This window comes from Siniperca chuatsi, linkage group LG23 (assembly GCF_020085105.1).
Source record: "Siniperca chuatsi isolate FFG_IHB_CAS linkage group LG23, ASM2008510v1, whole genome shotgun sequence".
NCBI lineage: Eukaryota > Metazoa > Chordata > Actinopteri > Centrarchiformes > Sinipercidae > Siniperca > Siniperca chuatsi.
Genome location: NC_058064.1, coordinates 10528081 through 10555999, shown reverse-complemented (window position 1 = coordinate 10555999; position 27919 = coordinate 10528081). Strand labels below are relative to the sequence as shown.

Here is a 27919-nt window from a genome sequence, read left to right as displayed (position 1 = left end):
GACCAAATATGTTGCCATGTAGCTCACTAAGTGACTGACAAATACTATAAATGCACCAGAATCCCAGCAGGGATCCTGCAGAAGCAAGTGGATCCATGTTTTGTGAACTTTCACTAAGGATCTAACTCCTCCCCTCTTCCCTCCCTTCCCTCCTGACATTCCGTATTGCTTCTTCCTTACTTTCATCCCTGCCCTCTCAATCAATGTCCTCTCTGCTTGCCTTCCTTCTCCTCACTCCATCTTTACCTTCCATCCATCCTTTCTGTCTCCTCTCCTTGGTCCCACTCCTCCATGCCTCCATCTCTCCACCTAGGTGAATGATGCAGTGGGCTACAAGTGGCCCTGGGTGTATTTTGTCACCTTAATCATCATCGGATCCTTCTTTGTGCTAAACTTGGTTCTGGGGGTATTGAGCGGGTAAGGGCAAGGTTAAAGGTCATTTGAGACTAACTTGTCTTTCTCTCCTTCATGCCTTCATGCTGTTGTTCCTTTGCTGTTTGTTTTTGCTGAGGGGAACTGTTTACTTCTGTCTACATCCTGCTTCTGACAGTAGATGGTATTTAACAAGTACTGTACAAAGCATGTATGTGTGTTGTAACAAAACTGGTACAGGTACAGTTTGAGGAGTAAATACAACATATAATACATGTGGCACAAGGAAAAGTGCAACCTGATAGTGACATTCAAATTTATATACCATTTGGTGATGCTTATGTCCAAAGTGTTTTACAGTATCACATGTGTATGTGGATTCGCAGATCTACCCACTGAGCTAAATGAACTGCATGTACATGTTTAGTCATTATCATTGTAGCTGACAGTGAAATCGTACTCCAGCATCTGCCTCCAGGACACTTCAACAGGACAGACTGGTATTCTCTGCCATTAAGACATTTTGGATATTGCCTCTATCAAAAAGGTCTCACTCTATACAACTCTACAGTGTTGCCTCTATAGTATATGCCATTACTATAATTTAATGCTCAGTTCTCAGTGCTGGTGGCATGGCACAAACACTGTCATCTCAATTTAAAATAAAGAGGAACATCAACCAGCAGTATAAATTCAGGCTCCCAGTGGACACAGCCTAACATTACGCCAAATGAAAGTTGTGTTTGTAGAACACTGTAAGCATATTGCCATACAGTATATTAGTTTGCAGCTTGCAGTTAGGTTTCAGCTTTTAGGAATACATTAAAACATTTACCTTAACCATGACTTTATGCTTATGGTTATTGAACCTCACCAGGTTATTGGCCACCCACCAACCCCCATTTAAAAAAAAATTACTACAATCATTACCTTTGCAAATAATTATAATTTTAAATATGAGTTTCTTCACATGCTGTAGGTTATGATGAACTTAGGAAGGAAACAGGTTTAGGATAGTGAAGTGTCTCACCCCTGACTGACTGACCCGAATCTGACTCTCGATACCCACAGTGATGTGACAGCAGCATTGTGGGAAAAATAATAGAGGTCTATCTGGTCCAAACAGCTTGGGGGGTTTGACTGTCTAACTCTTTGTCTGACTTCTGACTAATGATGCTGTCAACACACTACACAGCCTGACCTTTTACCAACTGCTTCCACCATGGAGTGTGTGTGGGTCTCAGATTGGCATAATAACTAATGGCTTAACAGGAAGAAGGAGAACGACAGATGTAGAGACAAAAACATCTAGTGTGATTGTTTGTCTAGATTTGATGTAATATGTAAATAGAAAGAATGAGGAGAGAGGCTGTCTTGAAAGAGAATGGGGGAAAGAGAAAGGAACAATAGGTGATGAAAAAAGAGAATTCAGTGATGATTTAGGACAGAAAAATGAGATGATGAGAATGGGTGAGTGGTGCCTTGATGAGTTTTGCTCTCACAACTGCACTCACACACACATACAGCATATACACACACTGGCACACACAATCACAGATCAATAGGATTGGGTCTCCTGCTAATGCTCTGACAAGCGAGACAATAGCAGTTTGTCCTAATGCTCATTGATCTGTCGTGTGTGTGTGTGTGTCTCTGCTGTCTGTAGGTGTGATCTGAGGTTCCATTCCAAATCAATTAAAACGGCACATGACAATCTATAGAGTTTCATTATGGATCCTGTTCTTGCTCTCCAGGGAAACTAAACATTACACACAACAGGTTTAATTAAAATCTATGTACTGATTGCATAATATCTGATTGATATTCAGATGAACCTTCAGATGAGTCTGTTTTCAGAGTTCCATAGTAAGTTCCAAATCTCAATGGATAGATGGATACTGTTTATGCAGCTATCAAGTGTGTAATGTCCAAACCCAAGATAACAAGGTGCGAGCTAGCTGACTAGCAGGGAACTAACTGATATCCTCAAAATTCAAAATATTCACGACAGGGAGGCACTAGCAAAGTTTACTTGTCAATGGACCTTCGAATGTCAATTTGTACACCTTTTAACTGCAAATGTTCCCAAGCCTCCCAGCTCCTGACAGCTTTTTGTACAAACTCCATCTTTGGCTCCAACCTGACTTTGACCTTCCCCAAGTGCAGCGTTTAATCAAATGCCTTAATTCTTTCTTTCCTCCTGTTACGACACCAGGAAGTAATTTCACCAGGTTTCATCATAATATTTCTATATTTCACACTCTCTTAACGTTGATTTTAGTTGTCTTAAATCATCTTTGTTTATGTCCTCCTTGTCCACATCACCTAAAAAATCGCAAGAATCTTTAAAAAGCAGGCATCATATTGTATTAATAAAGTAAAATAAATTAGATCGCTCCATAATAAGTGGTTATAGGAGTATTAAATATTAATTTAATTGTTCATGTTAATTCTACATTTACATTTACGTTAAGAAGTGCAAACATTATATGAAAAGATAGCTGAGGCACAAAACAAAGCTCTCAGTTTACCGTATATCTTCATTCCGACCTATGGCCAGAACCTCTGGGTGGTGACCGAAACAATGAGATGGCAGACAAAAGGTGAGGAGCTCAGTGATGCAGGACGACCTCGGTGCAGAGCCACTTTTCCTCCAATTTGACAGGAGAAAGCTGAGGTGGTACAGCTGGTGGGGGTGCCCTCTCTGTATCTCCCTCTGGGGTTGTACTGAGCACATTGCAACTGGGAGGAGACCCAGGGGTGGAGAGACTACAACTCCCAGCAGGCCTGGGAGCACCTGGGGCCCTGTTGCCCTGGGACAGCAACAATACGGATAAATTAAATTAGAAGTGAGAGAAACAAGACTATTTTGTCTGCTGTTGGACACTTTGGGACTGCATTTATAGCCAGACTCCTATTAAATTACTTTTCATTGAAGCTCTAATCCACATGAATTATGAAATATGGCCCCATCGTGACTAAATCACTTTCAGTCTATAATTATACTATACACATTCCCACTAGTGCATCAGACTTAATGATAGTTACCATGTTTACCAACACAGAAACTGAACTGAATTGAACTGTATCTATCTGTTGGCTGCTTAAAAATATATCTAGATGAATTGGATTGTTTGAGATGTGAATCCAGCTCCAATGTGTCTGGATGTGCTTTCCTCTGTATTTGCAAACTAACACCTTTTCTCCTTGGCAGAGCTTTTCTCTCTCTTCACTTTACATGTTTTCTCTCTTTAGCAGGTTTTCCCTCCTTCCTGTTCTTAAGTACTGTATAATGTTCTGTATTATCACAGTATTGTCACATGATTAGTTTTGCAACACTTCAGTCTAGATTTTCAGATTCTTTTTCCCCTCCCTCTGTTTCTGGTCTCTCTCTATCCCCCCCCTCCCACAACTGTCTACCCCCCACCCCTCCATCCTGCTCCCCTCCTACCAGAGAGTTCTCCAAAGAGAGGGAGAAGGCCAAGGCACGTGGTGACTTCCAGAAACTCAGAGAAAAACAGCAACTGGAGGAGGACCTCAAGGTAGGCTATTCTCTCTGAAGAGGATGTAACCACTAAGATTCACTGTATATTACTGTCAGGCTTTCAAAAAGGTGATTGAATTTTTAAAGTTCCCAGTACCCAGTAGCTAAATCTGGCACTAAGACATCTTAGAATAATCTGTCACTGTTAAATTAATACATTCAAGCAAGGCCACAAGATATGCAGAGTTAGATAAGAATTAAGACAACATGTCATGGTTATTAAGCCATTATTAAATATTTAACATCCTTTACTAGTGAGGAGGAAGGCCAACTGAATATGGAGGTCAAAGAGAAGTCCAAAATACCATCAGTTTAAGGCAGCAAACATAGAAAGCAGAAAAAAAAATATTCACAAGGCACTTATTAAAGTTACAACATGCTCTGCAAGATGGGATAAAAGAGGAAATCAAAGAGACAGACAAGTAAATACATTAAGAGACTGTAAAAAATTATAGTAAGATCCTGTAGTTACATACTCTTGTATGTCCTTACATCACCTAAAAGTGTTCAGTAAAAGAATATGGTACAGGATCATCAAGAAACATAATGAATGCTGAAACATTTCATTGCTTTCCAATCAGTATTTTCTTTATCTACATATATATATATCTATATAGGGCTATTTAGACTGGATCACTCAGGCTGAAGACATTGACCCAGAGAATGAAGAGGAGGGCATGGACGATGACAAACCCAGAAACCGTGAGTACTACAGCATGTGTGTGTGTTTGAGGGAGTGACGATCTATTTCCTTACTTCAGTTTGCCTTCAGGATGACTATGCATATGTACGTGTGATTTATGAATTGTTGTGTGGTGGTATTGGCAGTTAGGATTTTCTGTATTTTGAGCAGCAAGTAAGCAGTAAACAGTAAGCCTTTGCGTGAGAAAGGCAGGTTGGAATGATATATATATATATATATATATATATATATATATATATATATAAAAGAGTTTGGTCTATAAGTAGTGGGCTCACTGCAGTCTCCATCACATGGTAGTGGCTCATAGTCAGTGAATGAACGACTGACTTACTGACAGACTGAGAGGATGTTAATATTGTCTGCTTGCTTTGGCTGAGAACTCGCTTGAGATTTAAAACCTGTTTAGACATTAGTGGAATGTCTCAGACTGCAGCTAATATCCTCTGGGCACACATACACACAACAAACACACACACTCACTTATGCAAACTCACAAACACTGTAGGTGTACACCCTGAGGAATGTGTGTACTTGTGTTCTGACAGAAATGTACACACACAAATGAACACCTTGTTTCTCTCCACAACACCTCCAGAGAGAGGTAGCCACACATGACAGATGTCTCCCCAGGACTGAGCCACATTTCCTGGGGAGGGAGAGTAGAGCACTGGCCTCTTTTGACCTGGAGGTTTAATCTCAGAGAAGATAGAATAGAACTTGAGAGAGGGATGGTGAGAGAGGCAGGGTTTTGACGAAAAGTGTGTCTGTACTATTTTTGTGCATGTACTGTTCTGTATGTACAGTATGTACTGTGAACTATTTTGTAAAGGCTTGGAGCTCAGCTTGCTCACAGTGATGAATGAATGAATGAATGAATGAATGAATGAATGAGGACTAAATATGCAGAGGCAGAGCGTGCATTCTGCATATACTCTGCACACAGCGTGCTCATCTTCTACAAAGCACTGTGGCTCATTCTGAGAAACACTGATGACTGCCAAAGGAGGAAGAAAGAAAGAAAGAAAAAAAATGATGATCTAATCTTTCAGTGAATCTCAAGAAATTAACATGGTCAAATGAGCAATGACCCAATTTACATGAAAATAAGGCGCAACACCCCTGTGGCTAATCTGTAACAAATCGACTTGTTTTCACCTGTTACCGTTGTGCTCCCCGGCCCAATCAGTGTGGCAAAAACACATCAGCAGTGTCTGAGATACTGGCACATTAACAATCAAACAAATACAGTATGTGGCCCCGCAAATGGGCCAATTTTGTAAAATGTCACATCACAAAAATTAGATGCTTCTTTTCTTTTAGTTTTAGTTTTACAAATTCTGCATCTTGTCACATCTACAATGTCCAGACAAGCCCAAGTTAGTTATAGGGGAAAACAAGGCAGAATGTTGAAGTGCTTGATCCAGCCTAGTCCAATATAAACTTACATATGACTCTTACTAAAATCATACAAATTTTTTATAGAAATAGCAGTTTACAAGTATTAAAACTGTGGGTATCAGTCAGGTGGAAGATTCAGTCCATTGCTTTAACAGTATAACTTAGGCCATTAGATTTAGATGATCTGACAAAATGATTGATACATATGATCCAAAATTCTCCATCAGAAAGACCAATCATCCGTCTGTTTGTGAAGTTGGAAAATCAAGTCACTTGCTCTCTTAATGCTGCTTCTCCCTCTCTCCTCGATGGATGGATCCTCCTCTGGGAAGATGAATGAGGGCAGTTTGTCCCTGCTGCCCAGGACATTTGTGCACGACTAGTGTGACTAGCATGACTAGTGCACGCACACACACACACACACACACACACATACGCATGTCCTAAGAAGGGATAGAAGACCTAGAGAATAGAGGAGAAGATAGCAGAGAGAGATGGAAGGGAAAATGTTGATGTTGAGATACGAAACAGATAGAAACAGAGAGAGAGTGACTGTGTGTGTGTGTGTGTGTGTGTGTGTGTGTGTGTGTGTGTGTGTGTGTGTGTGAAAAATAGAGACAGAGAGGGTATCTGGGAGAGTGAACAGATGGGATTTCACATCATGAACAAGTCACACTAGTGACCACACACACCTTTCTACAGGGACATAATATTGATGTGTGATGTGAATAATGTGTTCATATGAAGACAAATACTTGTAGTGCGTGTGGCGGGGGTTGTTTTGGTGACAGAGAGTAGTAGATGTCATTAACTATATTGATTTTCACTATTTTTAGTAACAGCATGAGTGAGTGTGCATGCGTCAAGAGCCTCTAAAATATGGTGGTTATCATTTGTGATCATGACCAACGTGCGCGCACACATACAAATGTGATGATATACGATGTGATATAAATGGTGTCTTAGTTCTTTATTTATTTATGTATATGTATCATATGATGTGTTTCCTCTGCACACTTGTGTGTGTTCCCTGTCATCTCAGGGGCACACTGTATGTGTGTGTATGTGTGTCCTGCATGCTCTCACCCTCTGCCATCTTGTTCTTGCATGCTGTCATCTTGTTTTGGCATCCTGCCACTGCTGTCTGTGATAGGAGTGTCTCCAGCCCACCTGGGTAAGAAGACCAGTAAGCTTGCCTGGTTCAGTCACTCTGCTGACTCTCAGGACGGTATGTGTGTGTTGTGTGTGTTTGTGACCTGGTTTCCATGTGGTTTCAGTTGTAATCAGGCATGTGTTTATATTAAAATTTCATAGTATGATTGCTTGATTTGAAATCATCTTGGGAAAGCTCAATGAATAAGAAATAACATTTGAAGGGCTTGTGCTCAAGATGCTTCCTGGAGGGTTTACATATCACATCTATCCAGGGAACACCTCACAACCCCCTAGGAGGATGTGGCTGGGGAGGAACATGTCAGAGCTACTTTGCTTCCCACTGTGTGGATCAACGAGATAAAAATCTTCAATCAGTATTAAAACATATTTAAATGAAGACCACTCTACTGTCCCTTTCATGGTGATAGTCATGGAGATGTGTTAGTATTTGTGTTGGAAGTCTGGCTTGCATTTTGATGCTACTCTGAAAATATTTTCAATAGATTTAATATTTTGCCTTTCTGAAACTTCAATCAGCGTACATTGGACTCTTTGATGAGAGAAAATGTTCTGTTGTCTGTTATTCTGTCTCCACCAATGAAACTTGCCTTTCCACTTTTTGCTGTGATAAATGCGCAATGGCCTTGACGGTTAAAATTCCAGAGGAAGCACAACTTTTTTTGTTGAATAACTTTATTCCCTGTGGCATTCATCAAAATCATCAAACAACCCCTGCATGAAGTAAATAAAAACAATAGATATAAAAAATGTGACACAGCGTGACACAGTGTGTGGATTTGGATTGGCGGCCTCCTGTGTTTGCTTTTGGTTATTGTGATAATGGTGGTCAGAAAAAGTAAAACTATATAATAACAGTATTTTTATCAAAATATATGCATGTATGTGATCATCATCCCACCTTTATTTGCATGTGTAGCCTACATGTTTATATATTTTTTATATTTCTCTTTAAATGTCCTGCTATATGTTTTTCACTGTGAGGGCTGTTTTGTGTGTGTGTGTGCTTTTGAATATTGCAGTACCCAAGAAGCCGGTTTTCATTTATCATTATCGTTATGCAGTGATTGGCTCATTTAAATAGATAACTGTATGATTATCTACTGTACGAGTGCATGTGTGCGCACCTGTTTAGCTGTGTATTTGCGTATTTGTTTGTGTACTAAATGTTTACTAGATTTGATGCTTAATTTCTGTGTATGTCATTTTTTTTTATTTCTGTATGCTTGGACAGTCACATCTGAATCACTGGAAAAATTTGCCGAATTCAACAATAGAATGACCCCAGTATGGAGGAGCATGCTGATGAATACACAGGCTCACAATGATGTAAATAGTGTGAGAGGCAGGGGTGAAGTGGACACAAAACAATAGCTGTTGTGTTTGCCAAGAGGAAGAAAAATAGGATGGACAGATGTATTGTACTGTGTAGTGCTCAGTAAAAACAACACAGCAACCTGCTTTTGAATGTTGATTTCCTCAACTCTCTAGAATATGAATCCTCCCAATGAATTCTTTCTCTCTTCCCCTCTTTCTGTTTCTCTCTCTCACTCTGTCTCTTTCTGTTCTTTCATTTCTTTTTACCTTAGAGAATGAGAAGGTTTTAGTTCAGATATGATGGCAAAGTCTGGCAATGAAATAAGATTGAAAGACTAAATGGTACAAGAGAGAAAAAGGCAGTAATGCCTTCATGCCAGTTGTGCTAGTAATACATCTCAAATTATAGTTATAGCTGGAGTAATGAAATGAGGTGTGACTGTAAAGAGGGAATGTCATTTTTGCAGAAGCAATCATGTTTCTTTGCAACGGCTTGTATACTGTATGGCATCAGAGCCAGTACAGATACATGTGATTTATGTGTATTTCCGCATTTGTGCTGATTGTGAGTGTCTATTTGTGTGTATCCATGCGTGAGCGGGTGTGTTTGTCTTGCTGAGCCGTGCTCTCTGTCCCCAGGTAAGAGTCATCGTTTTCAGTCTCTGCGTGGAGCCGTGAAGAAAAATGCGGCTTTCCTTCGTAAGGCGTGTGCGTCTGTCTGCATGGTCCAACACTAGTTAAAGATTTACTGGAAACGTGATTCTAGACATGCAAGCGGACTGCACCCTCTCCTCTCCTCTCCTCTCCTCTCCTCTCCTCTCCTCTCCTCTCCTCTCCTCTCCTCTCCCACTGCATTGGAGTAAGCATCTTTTTCTGCCCTCTCCAGAGCTTCAAAGCTAAAGGGGACAGTGGCTGCCTCTCAACACTGTAAAGGAGTTTATTCTCAGTATCTTCCTTGTCCCTTTTGTAAACCTTCCGCTGAATAATAATCTAATCTCAAGGCCATATATATATTAATATTCTCTCGCAGTGGAGACTTGGAAGTTTGCCAGAAATTACTATCCCTGCTGCTGGCAATATTGCATGTCGTTGAGAGTTGCACTAAAACCTTTACCATGTTTCATGGCCCTCAACTACTAATTATGTATAATTGAAAAAGCATGAACTATTAGTACAAGGAATAAGGAGATAAGGAAACATAATTTCTGTATTGAGATGCAGCCACTGTTTTCCTTTATAGGTTCGTAGGAAAGGAAACCGTTCGCATCTGCCTGATTTGTCTGAAAAAAAAAACAAGAGGGCAATGTCATCACAGAAAAACACTCGAGTGCGGTTTACACACTGCACATGACAACTAAAAACATTTGTTAGATTTGTGATGTCACAGTCCTCTCCTTGTTGTTTCAGATTCCTTTCCTCTATAATCTCCCTGCATTATTGCTAGCCATGCTAGCTATGATACTAAAAGATAATGGAGAAATAGCTTTAAAATTCGAATTTTAGCCTTTTTATAATTTTCACTGGGCTCTTGCCATATTGTTGAGTAGAAATGTAAAATACTGGTACTCACTGACTTCGGGTGACTGACTTAGCATGAGTGCTTACATGCTAACAAGCTGTTCATGGGTTATTGTTTTTAGTCATCCCCAATATAACGTGACAATTGCCTAGTGAGAAAAAAATAGAGACTAAAATTCAAAATATTACATTAATGTATTAAATTAGGACTGCATGAAAAACCTCATGTTCCGAATGTTTAGACTAGGATTAAAACTGTGAATTCACTCATTTCTCAGTCATTTTGGTCAGTTTGGGGTTTGGTATTGGAAATTTGGGCCGCTTGAAATATCTGAAAATGACTTCTGGACATGATGGCATGGGCGATTAATATCTGACTTAAGCTCTATTTCAATATGTTGACACAGACACAAAACTGATCCGTACACTGGCACACAAACGCACCCTTTTTTTTCTAGACTAGAATACATTCTGGTGGAGTTCGCTTACATTCAGTGCTATTATTTAATGTTTTTAACACATTCACACATGTCAACATTGGTTAAGAATGAATGAATCCCTCTTTTGTGTTGGGTAAGTGTGACCCTTCCTTGTCTTTCTCATTCCCTTTCTCCCTCCTCCCATTTCTCTCCCTCCCATGTTCCTTGTTCCTATTCCTTCCTTTTCTGTCTTCATCTCCTTCTATCTCTCTGTGTCTCAGGTCTTTGGGGTTTACTCTAACAATAGGTATTAAACTAGTTCAGAGCTCCATTGAGGAGAAAGTGCAGACTGGTTTTATATTTGAAAGGCTTTAGCCTCGGGAGAGACTGGAGGGCCCCGAGTGCTTTTAACTAAGTAGCATAGCAGCAGGTGGCACGTGTCGAGGTGAGGGAACATACAGCATGTTCACAGCAGAGGCCTTAATGTTGAGAGAGACCATCCTGATCACTCCAACACAGAATTCATCCATCACCAACCATGTGGCATAGTACACTGTTCACTCTGTAGCTTACTTTTATGTATTATGTTAGCTAAGTGCTTACAAGCCAGCTCATGATATAAAACACGACATAAAGGTTTTTTTTTAAACCTATGAATGCTGCAAATATTATTTCCGCTTTTATCCTATAAAGATATTTTGGAAATCTGCCCTGGGAACTAAGTTGGCCCACAAAAGATATCCAAATGCTTTTGTCATTGTCAAAATGGGACACTTTTTTCTGGTGTTTATGTTTTATGTACCCCCAGGACTTGATGGTGACTTGATGACTGCAGCCCCCTTTAGCTTGGGATGACCAACTGCATGCTGAGAGGGACTGAGAGGGAGAGGGACTGCTTGCTTGCTTTTCTTTGCTTTATTTGCTTATTTGTTTGGCACAGCATTATTTACTCAAGTCATATAACTCCTACACAATTTGTCTTTTTTCATATGGAACTTTAGGTAGCTCCCATTAGCAAATCTGCATGGAACACTATCTCAGTAGGAATGCAGAAGGGCCAATGTCAGGGTTGAAAATTGTGTTTGGAAAGCAACTTCTAACACATAGTATACGTAAACTGTATTACTGGAGCTGACATAATAGTACACAATTGCATGACAAGCAAAGATAATTCAAGTCAAGATTATAATTATTCAGTTTTTTTAAAACCCCTTATCTTAAGTATCATGTTCCTTGGTTTCATGCTAAGAGTCGTTTTGCAAGAGTAGGTTTTGCATTTTTTGGATATCTTACTGTAACACAAGGGGCATTGAGATTCATATGCAGTATCTGACTCTGGTACCCAGAGGGTGTCACAATAAGTGTTTGAGGTGACAGTGAGGGGAGCGCAGCTCATTCCCACAAGCAGACAAAGACTGACAGAAGCAATAAAAAGCAATGTATCACTTCATATCAGTCTCTCAACCAGCCATCTCCACATTCATCCCTCCTTTTCTCTCCCTTCATCCATACCTTCCTTGATGCTTCCATCACTCCCTCCCCTCAAACCCACTTCTCTATTTTTTCAGTTTGTTCTCCCTCTTTTTCCTCTTTAACACTTTTCCATCCTTAACTGCCAATTCATATTACTCCTGTCCTTCATCTACAGCATACAGCAGCCTCCATTCTCCCAGTATTCATCCTTCCATCTTTACACATCATTACACTTGTCTTTAAATAAGACAAAGTGACACATTTGCAGTCTCCTTGTGGCTTTATAAACAAAGAAAGATTAGGCTCAGTGAGCTCTCTGCCTGTTTACACATCTGCAAAAAAAAAGTCTTTGGAGCAGGGAGTTAATTTTCAGATGTTTGCATTGACATAAATCCCGCCAAATTGCTCACAGCTTGATTAAAGTTTAGAAGACTAAATAAAAAGCATTTCAAGGTTTTTTCAAAACCTTCGCTACAATTAAGCTCCAACACCCCTGCAATGTTTGCAGACCAAAGACCAAAATCTACAGCATGATTTTTTTTCCAATCTCCATAAAACCACAAAAGGATTTTGTTAAGATTTAATTAACCTGGAGTTAAGCAATCCTTCAGCTTACAAGTTGAAATCCACCCTAATAGCTGTTGCAGAGGTTGTGTCCCAGGATCCCTAAGTGGTAAATATTGCTAGTATGGCAACTTAGTGTGTAATCAGTTTAGGCAATCAGTGCAAATATACATAATTTTATAAAAGACTACTTTTAACAGTGTTTGACCCAGTGTCCCAGTACTTACCTATAGAAGACTGGATGCACTTTGTAGCTTTCAAGTGTGTGTGTAGTCGTACATTTGTAAAGTTTAGAGCAAGCAATACAGTAAAAACCAGCATAAGAATGTTGTTAGGATGTACAACCCATTTCCCTGTCCTGTTAATTCATCTTTCTCTTTCTTTTTTTGTCGTTCTTTCTACATCTGTCATCTCTTTTTCTCTGCCTCTGCTCCTCTCTGTCTCTCAGTGAGCATGCCAGCCAGTGAGAATGAATCAGTCAACACAGACAACGCCCCCGGGGGAGACGTGGAGGGGGAGACCTGCTGTACCCGGTTAGCGTAAGTACCTCACACTCTCTCATACACACCTCTTCTCCTCCCTCTATCCCTCAACTCTCTCAGTCACCTTCTGTCAATTCCAAGGATGAACCTCTATCCTGCATCTCTCCTGTATTAGCACTTCAGTGTCAGCCTTGGTACAAGTGGCTCAGCCTGCCTCTATCCTTCACTGATCTTACAAAGCCGGATCTCTGTCTCATCAAGCTTACAGAGGTTTGGAAGAATGACTAACGCTGGTTAAAGGAGAGCAGAGTAACAGTGGGTTGTCTTCATACTCCAAACTGATCAAATTTTGATAGGGAGAACTTGGGTGGATCTGAAGAGACAACTAAACAGATGTGCTGTTCCCAGAGGCAGGCCTTTTCATTTTCACAGCCAATAAAATGACAAAAATCTGTGAACTTGATGAGGCATAGGTCAGGCTAAGAGGAATTAATCCTACATAAACCACTATGCCTTGTTCTTTTTTGTAGTATACCGCAACTAAACAATAACATTGAAATCTGAAGTTGGTTCTAAGACTAGTTGCTGGATCTTTTCAAATGAAAATGTTTTTAATCTTGTTTTTGGGCTCATTTTTAATGTTGGAATATACGTAATTATGTCACTGTTGTTGTCAGGGGAAAACATTTGTATTTCCAAAAAGTACATTTTTCACAAACTAAGACACACAGGTTTATAGCTTGTACACTGTGTGTTTTAAAGTTATCCAGCTGGGTTATGAAAAGGTTTTATACACAGTGTCACAGAACCTTAAAATGTGAAAATTTGAATAAGAATTTGAATGATTGAACTGATTTTTCACATCACAACAAAAAATATCTGTTGTTACTTCAGTTTTACTTGTAAAGTCACATAATAGGTCAGTGACAATGTTCTTTACTGAAGGAATTGTATAAAGTCATTAACAAAAAAAGAAATTAAAGAAGCCCATTCTGTGAGGTTGTAGTGTCTTTTGAGTCATGTGGTACAAAGAAAGCTTGACCATCATTTGAGACTTCACAAAAAGTAGAAAAGCCTGACATCTTTCACGGCTATATCTTATCTAATAGTGATCCAGTTTTATTTCCTTTTCTTCTCTCCGTCAGTTTCTCTCTCTTTCTCTCTCTCTCTCCTCTGTGTGTTTGTTGGTGAAGTGCTTTCCTCCTCCCCTGTGGGAGCTCACGAACAGCTGACTCACTCGCTCCTGCTCCCCCCTCTCCTTTCATTTTTTACATTATTCAAACAAGTGCGTTGCTTTCTTTCTTAGACACAAGGCCACACAGGAGCCGTGACCCCAGCAGGCCCACTTCAGCACACACAAGCAAACACACCTACGTACAAAACGTAGCAGAATAGAATAGAATTGAGAAGGTTACAGTATAAAATAGACAATTTAGAGGGGAAATCAAAGTGAATTCAAAGCACTCTTGACCAGAGAAACAGTAAAGCCAGTATGCACGCTTGGATGGCACACTGTTGTTTATCCATACTCTTGCTGTCCATCTGTTACTTTGTCTTTGTTTCGTGGTTTGTGTTTATTTGTCCCCTGTCAGACCAAAACAACTCAAAACAAAGGATATATCATATCTGAGTCTTCAGGAGGTGCCACAAACCGACAGTCCAAAACCCAAAGATATTCATTTTAATATCATATATGACAAAGTATCAAATCCTCACATCTGGCCCTGCAAATGTTTGTCCTTTTTGGTTCAAAAATGACTAAAATGATTATTCGATTATCAAAATAGTTGCAGATAGTTACTTAGTAGTTAAGTAAGTAAGTAGTGTCGATCAACTAATCAATTAATCAACTAATCGTTGCAGCTCTACTGCATAGGGAAATTTCAGCAACTAATTATTGTGCTTTGACAAAAAAAATCTTAACTCAAGGTTCACTTACTAGCTTTTTCTGGAGCCTTTGGCTTCATCTCACGATTTTCATCAGAAGGTGCTGTGCTGTGTGTCACTTAGTCATTGTGTGTATTAAAGATCTAATATTTAGCAAAAAAAATATACATTATATCACTACATGCTACTAGATATATTATCTACTGGTGTACTAATAAACATCTTGTTGTGGCACTGGGTATCATTTCCTCATTCATATCTTCTAAAAGGCCTGTGTAGGGCATCAATCTCCCTTTTTATTATCAACAAAGGAGCTCCAGAGTTTACACCTGCAATTTTGAGTCTTACGTAAATAAGTGGCTTTTACAATAATCTGACCAAACAAATAGTAAACCTTGCCAAGACTGAAAATGCGAGTCCTCATCCTTCCTCTGTGGGACTGCAACAAGTTTGGCTAGGGGCATTTGCTCACACTATTATGGAGATAAAACTTGAGACTTTCAGTGTTTGTCAGTTCTTCTTCAAATTGCTTTGGAGACAGACCTTGGGGTAGTAACTACTTTGGCGCCTGCTGATCTCATAATCGAGACGGGCACATGGAGAGAAGAGACGTGTGTACTGTCAGCCTCCATATCCAGCCAGTCAGTCATTTTATTCTTTCGTTCAGTCAGTCAGTGAGTCATTTCATTGCTTCAGTCAGTCGGCCAGTCAGCCAGTCAGTCAGCGGGTCAGTCAATTCATCTGCTTTCACAGACAAAATCAGTACACAACAACAACTCTCTAAAATCTTCAAGGGGACTTGTTTTCATTGCAGTGTGATACTACTACATTCTCTTTTGATTAATGTAATTTTTCAAAATTAATATAGAAGCAATAACATGAAATTTAAATGCAACAAAGGGAGCCGTAAGGACACTAACCAGTACATCATCATCGCATTCACCAATTAACCAAACATTTGTACTATTTTGTGCATCACGTTTGGTTATCATTAAACAACCCTTGGCTGAGAGAACAACCTCAGCCTGTAAGCTTACCATGAGGTGGTTTCTGTGTCACTTTAAAGTGCACATTGAAGCAGCCCATGGTCAAATCATTTTTTCTGAACATAACAGATTGAAATAATTTGATATGTTGTCAATTAAGTGAGAATTTCTCTACTGTCCTCTTCTCCTCATATCTTCTCACTTCTTTTCTCTTTCCAGACACAATGTCTTCCATAATCTCTTGTCCTCGGTACTTTATGTATGTACCTTTTGCTGTTACAGTGGTGAACAATCAACAGACATTTTTCTATTAATGAACTGTGTTTGTTCGCACCAGGGCTGATTGGAGGAAATCTAAACTTACAGTATTTTTTCTTTTGATTGGATGCCACTATATACATGTTTGCAGGGGGTGATTTGTTCAAAAGAAAAGTTGGGTCATAATAGGGTTCATTAAGTTCTGCAGAGAAAAGACTGGCAGCTTTTGTGCTAGTGTAGTTCACCTCAGACCCTAAACTAGCAAATGTTTACTTGGTGATACAAGGTAATTGCATCTCAAAAGGGCAGGAAATACTGGATGCACACAACTAAGGCTTTTGTGATAATGAGGGAAGCTATTCCCCTTTATCCCTCTCAAATCACCCCTTTCATGTTGTGTATCTGTCTATATGTGTGTTATGTGTGTGTGTATAATCCATTCTGTTTTCTGTGTTCCAGAAATAGGATCTCCAAATCCAAGTTCAGGTTAGTACATGTTGTTTGCCATAGTCTTTTAATTCACCTGCTCTAATGTCTCTACTGCTGTGGTATTTGTATGGTCGCTGGATGTGTGTGCTTGTGTACAGGTGTGCACAAGAAACACAGACAAACTGACATAGCAATAGACAGCAATAGACAGAGCAATTCTTGCTCTATAAAGGAATAGTTCAACTTTTTAGGAAATACGCTTACTTTCTCTCTCGCCAAGAGTTAGATGAGAAAATCGATACCACTCTCGTGACCGTATGGTAAATATGAAAAACAGCCAGAAGCCGGTTAACTTAGCTTAGCACAAAGACTGGAAACGGGAGACAGCTAACCTTTCTGTGCCAGACTATTACTTGGCTGGGCATAGTAACTTCCTGGAGTCTCTGCAAAGTTAGGATTTTGTTACCTTTGGACAGAGCCAAGCTAGCTGTTTCCAGTCTTTGTGCTAAACTAAGCTGACTGGCTGCTGGCTGTAGCTTCATATATAACAGACAGATATGAGAGTGGATTTGATCTTCTCATCTAACTCTCGGCAAGAAAGCGAATATTACAATCACAGACATTAAAATTGACATGTATTTTACTGTAAGAATGCATGTCCGCTTGTGTTGTGTTGTGAGTTGTGTCTCATGTAACATTCAGTGTGTGCATCATGGCAAAAGCCACTGTGTGCCATAACTGACTCTAAACAGCTCGCACACACTCAAACAGAAGACTGGTGAAACATGAATTTTGTATAGGTCAAGAAGGAGAGCACTTCCTGGTGAGTCATGTAGATCTTTTAGAAAAAAGGCCTTCCAGTTACAGTAGATCTCCTTGCAAGTAGGTCTTTTGTTGTGGGGTACCAGTGGTGAAAGGAGCCAAGTACAAATAATGGATAGACACCCACATCAGGAAAAGAGGGATACTTGATTAGGGCAGTTGTGGTCTGGGTTCATTTAGTAGTTTTAAGCTGATTGGTCTGTGATGAATTAAAAACACTCTCTGGTCAGTCTCCATTGTCTTACAAGAAGGTCCATTATTACAGTACTGGCGCCTGGAAGCTGACTTCACACATCAAATACAGTGTAGTGTCAGCTTGACAACAACCCTTCCACTAGCCTAGTTATACCCACGCTGCCAAGGTCAGAGAGAGGGATATGTATGCTCTTCTTAGCTATCATGTCTTCTTCTCTAAACACCAAAATCCAGTCAGAACCAACAAGCATTTCTCAAGAAACTGAGACACCTCAAGGTCTTCTAATCTTTATGAATGGACAGTCTGAACCTTCTCTCACGTCAAAGGTTGCAGTGCCCCTTTTGAGTTATTTAACAGATGGTTTAACAGTGAATCAGCAAATTAACATACCGTAAAACCTCAGTTAATTGCTCGGGCTTTTATTTGCTTCAATCACTGAACTCAACCTGCCTATATTTGGGACAGGCGTCTATATGGGACAGGCCTTTAATTCCTTTTGCACAAAACTCTTGCTCAGCAAAGATGGGAAATACGGTAAATAATCAAGAATTGGACACATATTCAGACTTTATGACCGCTTCAAAGGTAGGGAGTCACCACTTTTTTCGTCTATCTTGTTTAACATGCTGGTAAATCTGAATGAATTATACCTTGGTGCTCATGGTTTCCGTAAAATGAACTGAATGATTGAATTGTGGAGAATCTAACCGATCTAACGATGTGTAGCATGTCCATATTGACAAAAGTTTAAACATTTATATATGTATGTGCAAACTAAGCAGCTTAGAACTAGCTCAAGCAGGTGACCCGGTCGTCTAACTGAGACTTGCGTTTATGGTATATTTTTCAGTAATTTTCTACCACAATTTTTTCTACCACAGTCTGATAAATACATACTTTTCCCAACATAAGTTACTGTGAAATGTGTGGTACAAGCTTATCTTAGCAGTATCAGAATTGTTCAGGACAGTTATCTTCTTGTTTTTATTCACTTTGTTTTAAGGCAGTCTATCATTAAATTACAACAATTATTGTCTCCTCATTAACTTTAATGGTAATTTGGAGCAAATTCTTGTAATTACACATTGTCATTTTGCCACTGTGCAAATACTGCACTAATGGCTGGGATGCCTCAGTTGCACAAGTGTATTGTCAAATGGATCCCTCCCTCAAAGTGACACATATAAAACATAAACATGTAAAAGTCTAAGGTGAGATTCATGCTACTCTGCTTCTTCATGATTAGAACAAAGAGAAGCACAGAAGGACAATTATGAAATTTCAGTTGTCCAATCATTGGTACATGGGCATAGGTGTGAAGCAGGCAATTACCAGAAAAAAAATTACTTTTATTTTCAACAGTAGAAGGCAAGAAAAGTGCAAAACACTTTTTGAATTGTCTAAAAAGAAAAGAAAATTTTTTTACGCAAAAATGAACCACTTCTTCTTTTGAAGCATTAATTTCCCTTGAAGTGTGAATCACAATATAACACATTTCAGTTTAAATTTGTGCCTTCAATCATTCTGAAAAGAATAAGCATTCCTTTTTTTTCCCTCAAATGGTGCATATCTCATTCTGCAACAAAGCTCTTCATACTGGCTTTTCCTTGGTGTGAAACGTCTTTGAGGATGACTAACTGTTCCACAGCTCTGCTCTCAAACAACAGACAACCACGATCCAAGGGATGATGTCGTCACTACTCTGTAGACAGACTAATTGACTCTTTCTTTTTGTTCTCTCTCCCCCGCCTGTTTGTTTTTTACTCTCTTCTTCACTTGTTTCCGTTGATCATTCTTTGTTTTTTCTTATTTCTTCTCTCATGGGCCCTCGCTCTTCCTCTTTCTTTCCTCCCCCGTCTGCCTCTCTGCTCCTCACCCTCTTTCTGCACTGTCCTCTCTGTCTTTGACCCTCCCACCTCTCTTTCTTTCTTTTCCCTCATCCCTCCTTTCCCTACCGCTTCTCTCTCCCATCTTTCCTCACCTCTCCATCTCTCTCTTTCAATCTCTGCGTCTTCCTCCTCAGTCGATACTCTCGGAGGTGGAACAGGCTGTGTAGGAGAAAGTGCCGGGCAGCGGTCAAATCACAGGTTTTCTATTGGTTGGTCATCTTCCTGGTTTTCCTCAACACTCTGACCATCGCCTCTGAACATCATCAGCAGCCTCAGTGGTTAACTGATGTGCAAGGTCCGTAAGCACACCCACATACGCATATATCCACATACACACAAACACTGACATACCTCTTTTCATTCTGGTTGTAACTATATTATTTACCTTTTTGCGTTGTCTTTCCTTTTCCGCCTTGTCCCTTTTTATTCCACACTTGTGTCCTTTTTCCAACTCCTTTTTCCCTTTTCCACTTTCCTCCGTTCTATCTCTCCTTTCTTTCCTCCTCCTCAGACATAGCCAACAAAGTGTTGCTAGCACTCTTCACTGGTGAGATGCTGTTGAAGATGTACAGTCTGGGTCTACAGGTAGGTTTTTTTTTTATTTAATGAATTGTATGGGAAAAGATTGTATTTTTATCAATTCTAAGTTTGTCAAGAGAAGTGTAAACTGCTTTCTTTATTCTCTTCTACTTGCCACCTTAAATTTCACTTCTTTATTAACTCTCCACAGGCGTACTTTGTTTCGCTCTTCAATCGCTTCGACAGCTTCGTAGTATGTGGAGGAATTCTTGAGACCATTCTGGTGGAAACCAAGATCATGTCTCCTCTCGGGATCTCTGTGTTACGTTGTGTACGCTTGCTGCGAATCTTCAAAATAACCAGGTTAATATAGACATTTTTAATATTGACAATTGTCGAACAGAGTTCTGCTGACAAGCAGTGCGTATCCCTTTGTCCTAACACACATACTCACACACATTTGAAAGTCACCTACTGCAGTAGTGGACAATGAAATAGCAACTATTGTATTACCAGATGTCCTCAGGATGCCTGATCTTGCACTCAATAGAGAGGAAACAGGGGAAACAAACTGGGAAACATAGTGAAGTATAGTGTGTGTTTGTGAGATAAATGTTTATTTATGCACAAATATTAACTGGACGTCTCTCCCCCAGATACTGGAACTCCCTGTCCAACCTGGTGGCCTCCCTGCTAAACTCTGTTCGCTCCATCGCTTCCCTGTTGCTCCTGCTCTTCCTCTTCATCATCATCTTCTCCCTGCTTGGCATGCAGCTCTTTGGGGGGAAATTCAACTTTGACGATACCCGACGCAGCACCTTTGACAACTTTCCCCAGTCTCTGCTCACTGTGTTTCAGGTAATGATACTGCAAATCTTCCTGGTTTGCTTGTTTTCCTCCTGTGTTTTCTCTTACATCTTGGTCTGTCTGCCATTCTCCGCTTGTGTCCATGAAATTATGATCTTTGTCTCTATTTGTACAGTACAAAAAAGTTTATGTCGTTTAATCCAGTATGAGTCTTACAATGAAATTAAATGTAATATATTACTGTCAAAAGGATGAGACTTCTTTCCAATGAAAATCACATTTTAATAAGATTTTCTTAATGCCAGTGAAATTTTTATTCCATTTATGTCTTTATCTGCAGATCCTTACAGGAGAGGACTGGAACTCTGTGATGTATGATGGTATCATGGCGTACGGTGGACCGTCCTTCCCCGGCATGCTGGTTTGCATCTACTTCATCATCCTATTCATCTGCGGAAACTGTATCCTGCCACAACAGAACCCTACATAAAATAGCTGAACAGCAGCCTATACAGTATAATGTGGATCTGAAGGGAGGTGGAGGGGTGATGAGTGATGACAGGGACTGAAGAATCAAAATGTGACAAGTCTGGGGCAAAGATTGACAGCCAAACTTGTTTTCTGATTCTGTTAAATATTATCCTATCAAATGGATAATAATGTGGCTGATTGTGATTTGAATAAAATCAGATTGGATTTCTAACCCCTATTTAAGATGCAGTTGCAGGAAGAAAGGGTGTGTTTTGCATAGGGATACATTCATGAAGCCAAAACGGTTTGCTGGAGGTCACTGAGTATCTCTGCTTAAGCAGTTGGGAGTTAAGTGTCTTTCAGATGCAGAAAGGTTACTAATTATTCACTTAGCCTACCAGGATTGTTTGCAACCAACCACACTAATGATCTGATGGGTCAGCAACATCCTTAACTTCGCCCCTCTGAACAGATATCCTACTGAATGTCTTCTTGGCCATCGCTGTAGACAATCTGGCAGATGCTGAGAGCCTTACATCCGCCCAGAAAGAAGAGGAAGAGGAGAAGGAGAGGAAAAAACTGGCCAGGTAAAGCTGAAAGAGAAAGAAAGACAGGTAGACAGGAAAACAAAGGGGGAGAGAGGGAGTGGGAGAGTTTGGCCAATCTCAACAGCATCAAGGGAGCGCTTAAGCTTACAGCATCCTGGATAGTCAGTAATGCCCAGAGACATGCTAATACTGGAGTGTTGAAATCAAAGCACTAAAAATGCTTAACAATTACAACGTTGACTATTAGGTTTTTAAGACCGGCTGACATTTTCCTGGTTTGCTTTTCTCTCTATACCAATTTTATTTGGTAATTTTAGTGTCTCATTGCCTACAAAGGTAATTTTTAAAGATTTTAGTGCAGCTGAGGGAGATAGCGTTCCCCTCAGAGGCACAAATCATTAAATGTCTCCTTCTTGGTTCTAACCTGTATTGATCTGAGGAAAAAGTGTGATGGAAAACAACCATTTGCCTGCCCACTATGCTTTTGGTTTGATTATAACAGCACAACCACCATCTGTGATTGAAATACACCCCATCATTGAAAATCTATGTGTTATTTTGTCCTTCTGATGTTAATTTATATGTGATTCAATGCAAGTCAGTGGATTAACATGGGGCTAACACTGCTAGGATTAGGAGAAGGGAAGGGATGCTAAAGGTGAGGATCTTCTTTTCCTCCCTCTTTCTCCAGGTTGGCCAGTCCAGAGAAGCGTCATAACAACGAGAAGCCGCCTCTGGAGGAGGAGAAGAAGGAGAAGATAGAGCTGAAGTCCATCACTTCTGATGGAGAGACCAACACTGCTACTAAGGTACACATGGACATACGCATATCAAGAAAGGCTAAAGTGGCCACAGACTTCAATAAGCACACAAGTGAGCAAGTAACTGTGTATTTAGTCAGAGTAATGAATGAATTGGTAAATAAATGTAATACTCTCCCTCTGCAGATTAACATGGATGAGTACTGTGGAGACGAGAGTGAAGAGAAGAACCCATATCCTGCCAATGATTACATAGGTAACACACAAACCTGATGTGTGTACTGTGTGTATGGAGAAATGATTAGATGAAAGAATGCTTGAAAATGAGAACTTACTTAATCTTACTTACTTACCTAATCAGGAAATATACAGATCTATGTGAAATCCCTATTAAATGATCTTTGTCAGAAAAAAAGGGAAATCTGATAAAGTAGTTCTCATCCCATATACAGTAAGACCAAAATTATGCTTTTTGTCCCATTTATTTATCACTTTTCTTCTAGTGAGAGATGTTCAAAAATTTGGTATTACTAACTTGAATACACATAGCTGCTTAATAACCTTGTTTTCATTTATTATTTAATTTCAATGTCAACTAGGTGCAATTTTTCCTTTGTGTGACCTTCTGCTAAGGCACCCATATTTAGAGACTTTAACCTCCACTTTTCCTACTTTTTCTCATTACTTTATTTCTTCTTCTCTATTGCTTTTCTCCTCTTACTTTTACTCTCACTATTATCCTTCTCCTCACTCTCATCAGGAGTCGATGATGACGATGAGCCAGAGATGCCAGTGGGCCCGAGGCCGCGGCCACTCTCCGACATTCAGCTGAAGGAAAAAGCCATTCCCATGCCCGAGGCCCGCGCTTTCTTCATCTTCAGCCACACCAACAAGTAAGAGGACACTGTAGTTCTACCTTCTGCCTACCTTCCTTTTCTTCCCCCTCTTCTTCCAATATCAGTCTGTTTCTCCCTGCATTTTTCCATCCTCTTTATCTCTACATGTTCTGATCATTTCCTATTCTTTTTAGAACAAGAGACTCAGCTATGGTTCTCTCACTCTCTCTCTTAGATTCAGGGTTCTGTGCCATAAGATCGTCAACCACAACATCTTCACCAACCTCATCCTCTTCTTCATCCTGCTCAGCAGCATCAGTCTGGCAGCCGAGGACCCGGTCAAGAATGACTCCTTCAGAAACCAGGTAACACACACAATTAAGAAAAACATGTATTAAAGTGTAAATACAGTATATACACAGACAAGGACGGATATACATTAAGGCACCGACAGAAGCAAACATTGTAGTCATCATTAGTTGCCCATACGCACTCATTCTGTACTAAATGGATTATAGCCGACAGCAACATATAGAGGAACCAAAGCTTATTGTGACTGGCCTGTTACACTTAATGAGATTTCTTCCAGAGTACTGCAACTGTGATTAACTTAAGAAGATGTGAAACGCTTGTTAAGCTTTGTTTTGTCAATGTCTTTTTTTTGCCAGGCTGGCAACCTAACATTATAGTATTTGTAATGTACACATACAGCAAAGAAATATGGTTAAAACAATTATAGCCCTCAGGTTTGTTTTTGTTAATAGTTCAGTTTTAGTTGCACACACACACGTGTCTCTGGGTTTCAAGGTCAAAGTATAAGTAATGTCATCCTTTAATTTGCACGCAAGAACAGAGACTGTATATTCAGCCAAACTCTAATCCCCAAAACATGTACTGTTTAGATTTATGAAGGATATATCTGCACTGCAGTTGTATACACTAATAAAACATCACCGTATTGTTTATATATGTTGTTTAGTATTTATGGGTGTAATTTGTGAGCTGTAGTCTAATATAAAGACTGGGCACTGTGGGTGCTATATGTTTTTGTATATTGTTTCTTCTTTCAGTGAGCAAGACAAACCCCCTGGGGGCTAATAAAGATCTGTTTTATTGTATTTTCCTTGGCTATGGTATAGGTTGATGTACCTCAATTAACCTTAGCCTCAAACCTGAATGAAATAATACTATTATTAATTATACTAATCCTTTTTTTTTTCAGATTCTACTCTGTTTTCAAATTCTGTTTAAGTAAAATCGGAATTCATTATCCTTAGATCTGAAGTTCAGCATTATTATTTCAGTATGTTGTGGAGCCATCCAGGACTATGCTACAGTTGGCCATAAGTTCAGCTTTAACCCCTGAAGAGTTGGGCTTCCTTCTGTTTCTCTCTTTATTTCAACTGTAAACAATTCCATGTAAGCCTAGACCTAGAAAGAGTTTTGTTGTTACTGGTGAACTTTAAAAAAGGGAGTGAGTGAGTTCTTGAAGGTTGCTGAATTCATTTAGCCTTCTTCTCTCTGTCTTGTTGTACAACCTTGGTTCAGTCACAGTTTTACTATATAGTTTACTATTATGGCAAATACAGATAATTGCATAATGCCTCTGTTTCCTGCTCAATCCAAAAGCCATTGCATATTGGGCAGGGCAAAAGGAGTGTTGTTTTCAATCCCAGGAATTAGTCCAGCAGTATCATGGAAATCCAATCTCTAAACTGAAAACAATGATGCTCTTTGTTGTGTTTTCAGATCCTGGGCTATGCAGACCATGTCTTTACTGGACTCTTCACGATAGAGATCATTCTTAAGGTAGTATTTAATGTTTATGATGTAGGATAATAATAACTTTATTTATAAAGCACCTTTAAAAACAGAGTTTACAAAGTGCTTTGACAGACAAGGCAATACAGAAACAGGATACCCAGAAGCCAATATAACAGCAGAAAGCCAAACTGAAAGGCCTAAGCAAGACAAAATTAAGGTGAAATTACAACCAAAAGACAAGATAGAAACAATTAAAAACATGACAATGGAAATAAAAACAAATGGAAACAATAAAAGCAATAAAGAGATGATAAAAAGATGTTATCACATAAAAGCAAGTCTATAAAGATGAGTTTTAAAAAGTGATTTAAAAGAAGTCACTGATTCTGCAAGCCTTATCTCCTCGGGCAGGTTGTTCTAAAGCCAAGGGGCCCTGATGGCAAAAGCACGGTCACCTTTAGATTTAAGCCTCGATTTTGGAACAGCCAGAAGGGCCCCACCTGAGGATCTAAGTCTGCAAGCTGACTCATATGCGGTCATCATTTCCATTATGTAGCTTGAGGCAAGAATCTTAAAATCAATTCTAAATCAAACAGGGAGCCAATGGAGAGAATCCAGGATTGGGGTGATGTGATGTCATCGTCGATAAGTGGGCCCATATAATCTGTAAATGCTACAGTATGAATTTGCTGAACTTTCATGTGGTCCTGATCTTTTTAAACATTTTCTACATGTAGGATATCACTAGAGACTAAAGTTGTGCTGCTGATATTTGGCTATACTGCGGATAAACAATGATTGATGTTTGTTGCAACCTGGTTGATGTGAAGGCTTTGCTGAATCAGGACAACAAAAATATAGAGAACTGACTTTCAAATAACTTTTGAGTATGTGTCCTTGGCAGTAAACCCTTCCTTGAAGAAAGTTAAAACAAAGACCAACTACTTGCAGATACTATTTAATCCCTGTGTTAAAGGTAATGCAGTCAGTATCACTGCCCTCTACATGGTTCGTCATACTAAGCTGTGATTTGATCCTTTTTTTAAATTTGACTCTAAAATATGATCTTCGACCCTTACAGATGACAGCCTATGGAGCCTTCGTCCATAAAGGTTCATTCTGTAGAAACTATTTCAATATCCTGGACCTGGTGGTGGTCAGTGTGTCCCTCATCTCCTCTGGAATACAGTGAGTGCAATATAATGTTTTCTGATGCATGTTTTATACTGTTGTCCCATTTGAATTTATATTTGAAACGTCCACTGCTTTAGCATTTTAATCAAAATTTTGTGCAGTGATATTGCCAACATTATTTGGCAACAATTCCAAGCGATATCATCAGTGAAGCTTACAATATCATCAAACATACATTTGTGTTATTACATGTTAAAAGACTGGACTAGTCAGCCTGATAATGACTAGTGCATGAGACACCAGTCCAGTCAAAGAACACACAAATCAAGTTGTAAAGTGGCTAAGTGAGGAAAACGTTTTCATTTGTAAATTGCCCCGTGCTTCACGCTTCTCTCTATTCTCTAACAACTTTACACTTCATTACTCCCAATCCCCTTCTATCTTTGTGATGTTTATTAAAAATCTTCTCTGCTTCTCGTAGCAAATAACTCCTTGAAATGCTGTAATTTGTCTGATGTTTAATATGCTATACTACACTCTCTGTCTCTAATGCTTAATAGACTAGACTTCTCGACGTAAGTCCATATTAGTCCATATTAATAACCCCCCTTAACAGACCTTCACCTTAACTGTGTAAAACTGTCACTCTTTTGATTTGGTATTTCTATGGTCTTGAAGAGTTTAGTCGAAGCCTCCTTCAGAGCAAGAAAAAAGAAAATCAAGACTGTAATCAAGACTGCATAGTTTAGTGGGATTCTGCTGCATTGATTTGTTATTATGAACACATGATATGCTTTTGCACTTGATGCATACCAAAATGCCTCTTTACAGGCATCAGCACAATTGGTTTTGAATCAGAGAAAGTTTTTTTTGCAGCGGGTAAATTATCCTGGGTCCGCTAATACTGTAGTCACCTTCATGTCCAGTAAATGTTAAAAAGTTTGTTTATCTATTCTTTGTCATAGATTTGGGGGCAGGTGAAACTCAGTTATCATATTTCTGGATAAACTGAACTCTCCCAGACTATAGAAATGATACCTGAATGCTACTCAGTGGTTTTTGCCTGTTAAAAGTAGTTTGTGTGTGGGATTTTTCTTGAATACATCACAGTCAAATTAATTGTGATGGTGCTGCATTTAGTAGTGTCTGTAAACTGCCTTTTACTGCAGTTTCAGTATTTACTGTACGTTTTCTTTGAAAATGTTTTGCTATTATTACTACCCATTAATGAAGTATCTCTCTGGAGATATCTCTCTTGCCATGTTTCCATTTAAGTATATGTGCACTTTGAAGTAAAGCTGTAGAAAAACAGATTGGAAATGGCAAAAGTTTAAAAGGAGGTTAGTAATTTCATATGCAAATGAAAACCAGTACTAAAACAAATTACAACATACATATAAAACATCAGATGTTTCTGCTGTCATTCTGTATAGTCTCATAATATTGTATGTAGACAGCATGAAACATGGATAACATTTGTTGACATGAAAGAACTATGGCACTGTGGCCGATATACAATTAATGAAGACCTCTTATTTCTAGACGGAAACAGTATTTTTGCTCTCTGAGACAACTAGTTAGAATCAGGCTGTTTGCAAATAGTGTAACAGGTTCATCATTCCCCTCAACCCAGTCAACTGAAGCACAAC

At 39.3% G+C, this 27919-nt stretch overlaps 1 protein-coding gene across 16 annotated transcripts in view; it reads left to right on the top strand.

The window, feature by feature from the left end:
* cacna1c (calcium channel, voltage-dependent, L type, alpha 1C subunit) overlaps positions 1-27919 on the top strand; it is a 221784-nt gene that overhangs the window by 150954 nt on the left and 42911 nt on the right. For 5 of the 16 annotated variants that reach the window (XM_044186941.1, XM_044186939.1, XM_044186933.1 and 2 more), the window contains exons 9-26: positions 3827-3914; positions 4534-4618; positions 7171-7245; positions 9147-9215; positions 12930-13020; positions 16554-16580; positions 19565-19725; positions 19942-20015; positions 20161-20312; positions 20606-20807; positions 21097-21217; positions 21700-21814; positions 22467-22584; positions 22723-22792; positions 23297-23429; positions 23608-23737; positions 25122-25181; positions 26218-26324. In XM_044186941.1, the coding sequence (XP_044042876.1) occupies positions 3827-3914; positions 4534-4618; positions 7171-7245; positions 9147-9215; positions 12930-13020; positions 16554-16580; positions 19565-19725; positions 19942-20015; positions 20161-20312; positions 20606-20807; positions 21097-21217; positions 21700-21814; positions 22467-22584; positions 22723-22792; positions 23297-23429; positions 23608-23737; positions 25122-25181; positions 26218-26324 (1878 nt within the window). Of the gene's footprint in view, positions 1-313; positions 418-3826; positions 3915-4533; positions 4619-7170; positions 7246-9146; positions 9216-12929; positions 13021-16553; positions 16581-19564; positions 19726-19941; positions 20016-20160; positions 20313-20605; positions 20808-21096; positions 21218-21699; positions 21815-22466; positions 22585-22722; positions 22793-23296; positions 23430-23607; positions 23738-25121; positions 25182-26217; positions 26325-27919 lie in introns of all 16 variants that reach the window. The other 11 variants (XM_044186937.1, XM_044186936.1, XM_044186945.1 and 8 more) reach the window with 5 other exon arrangements.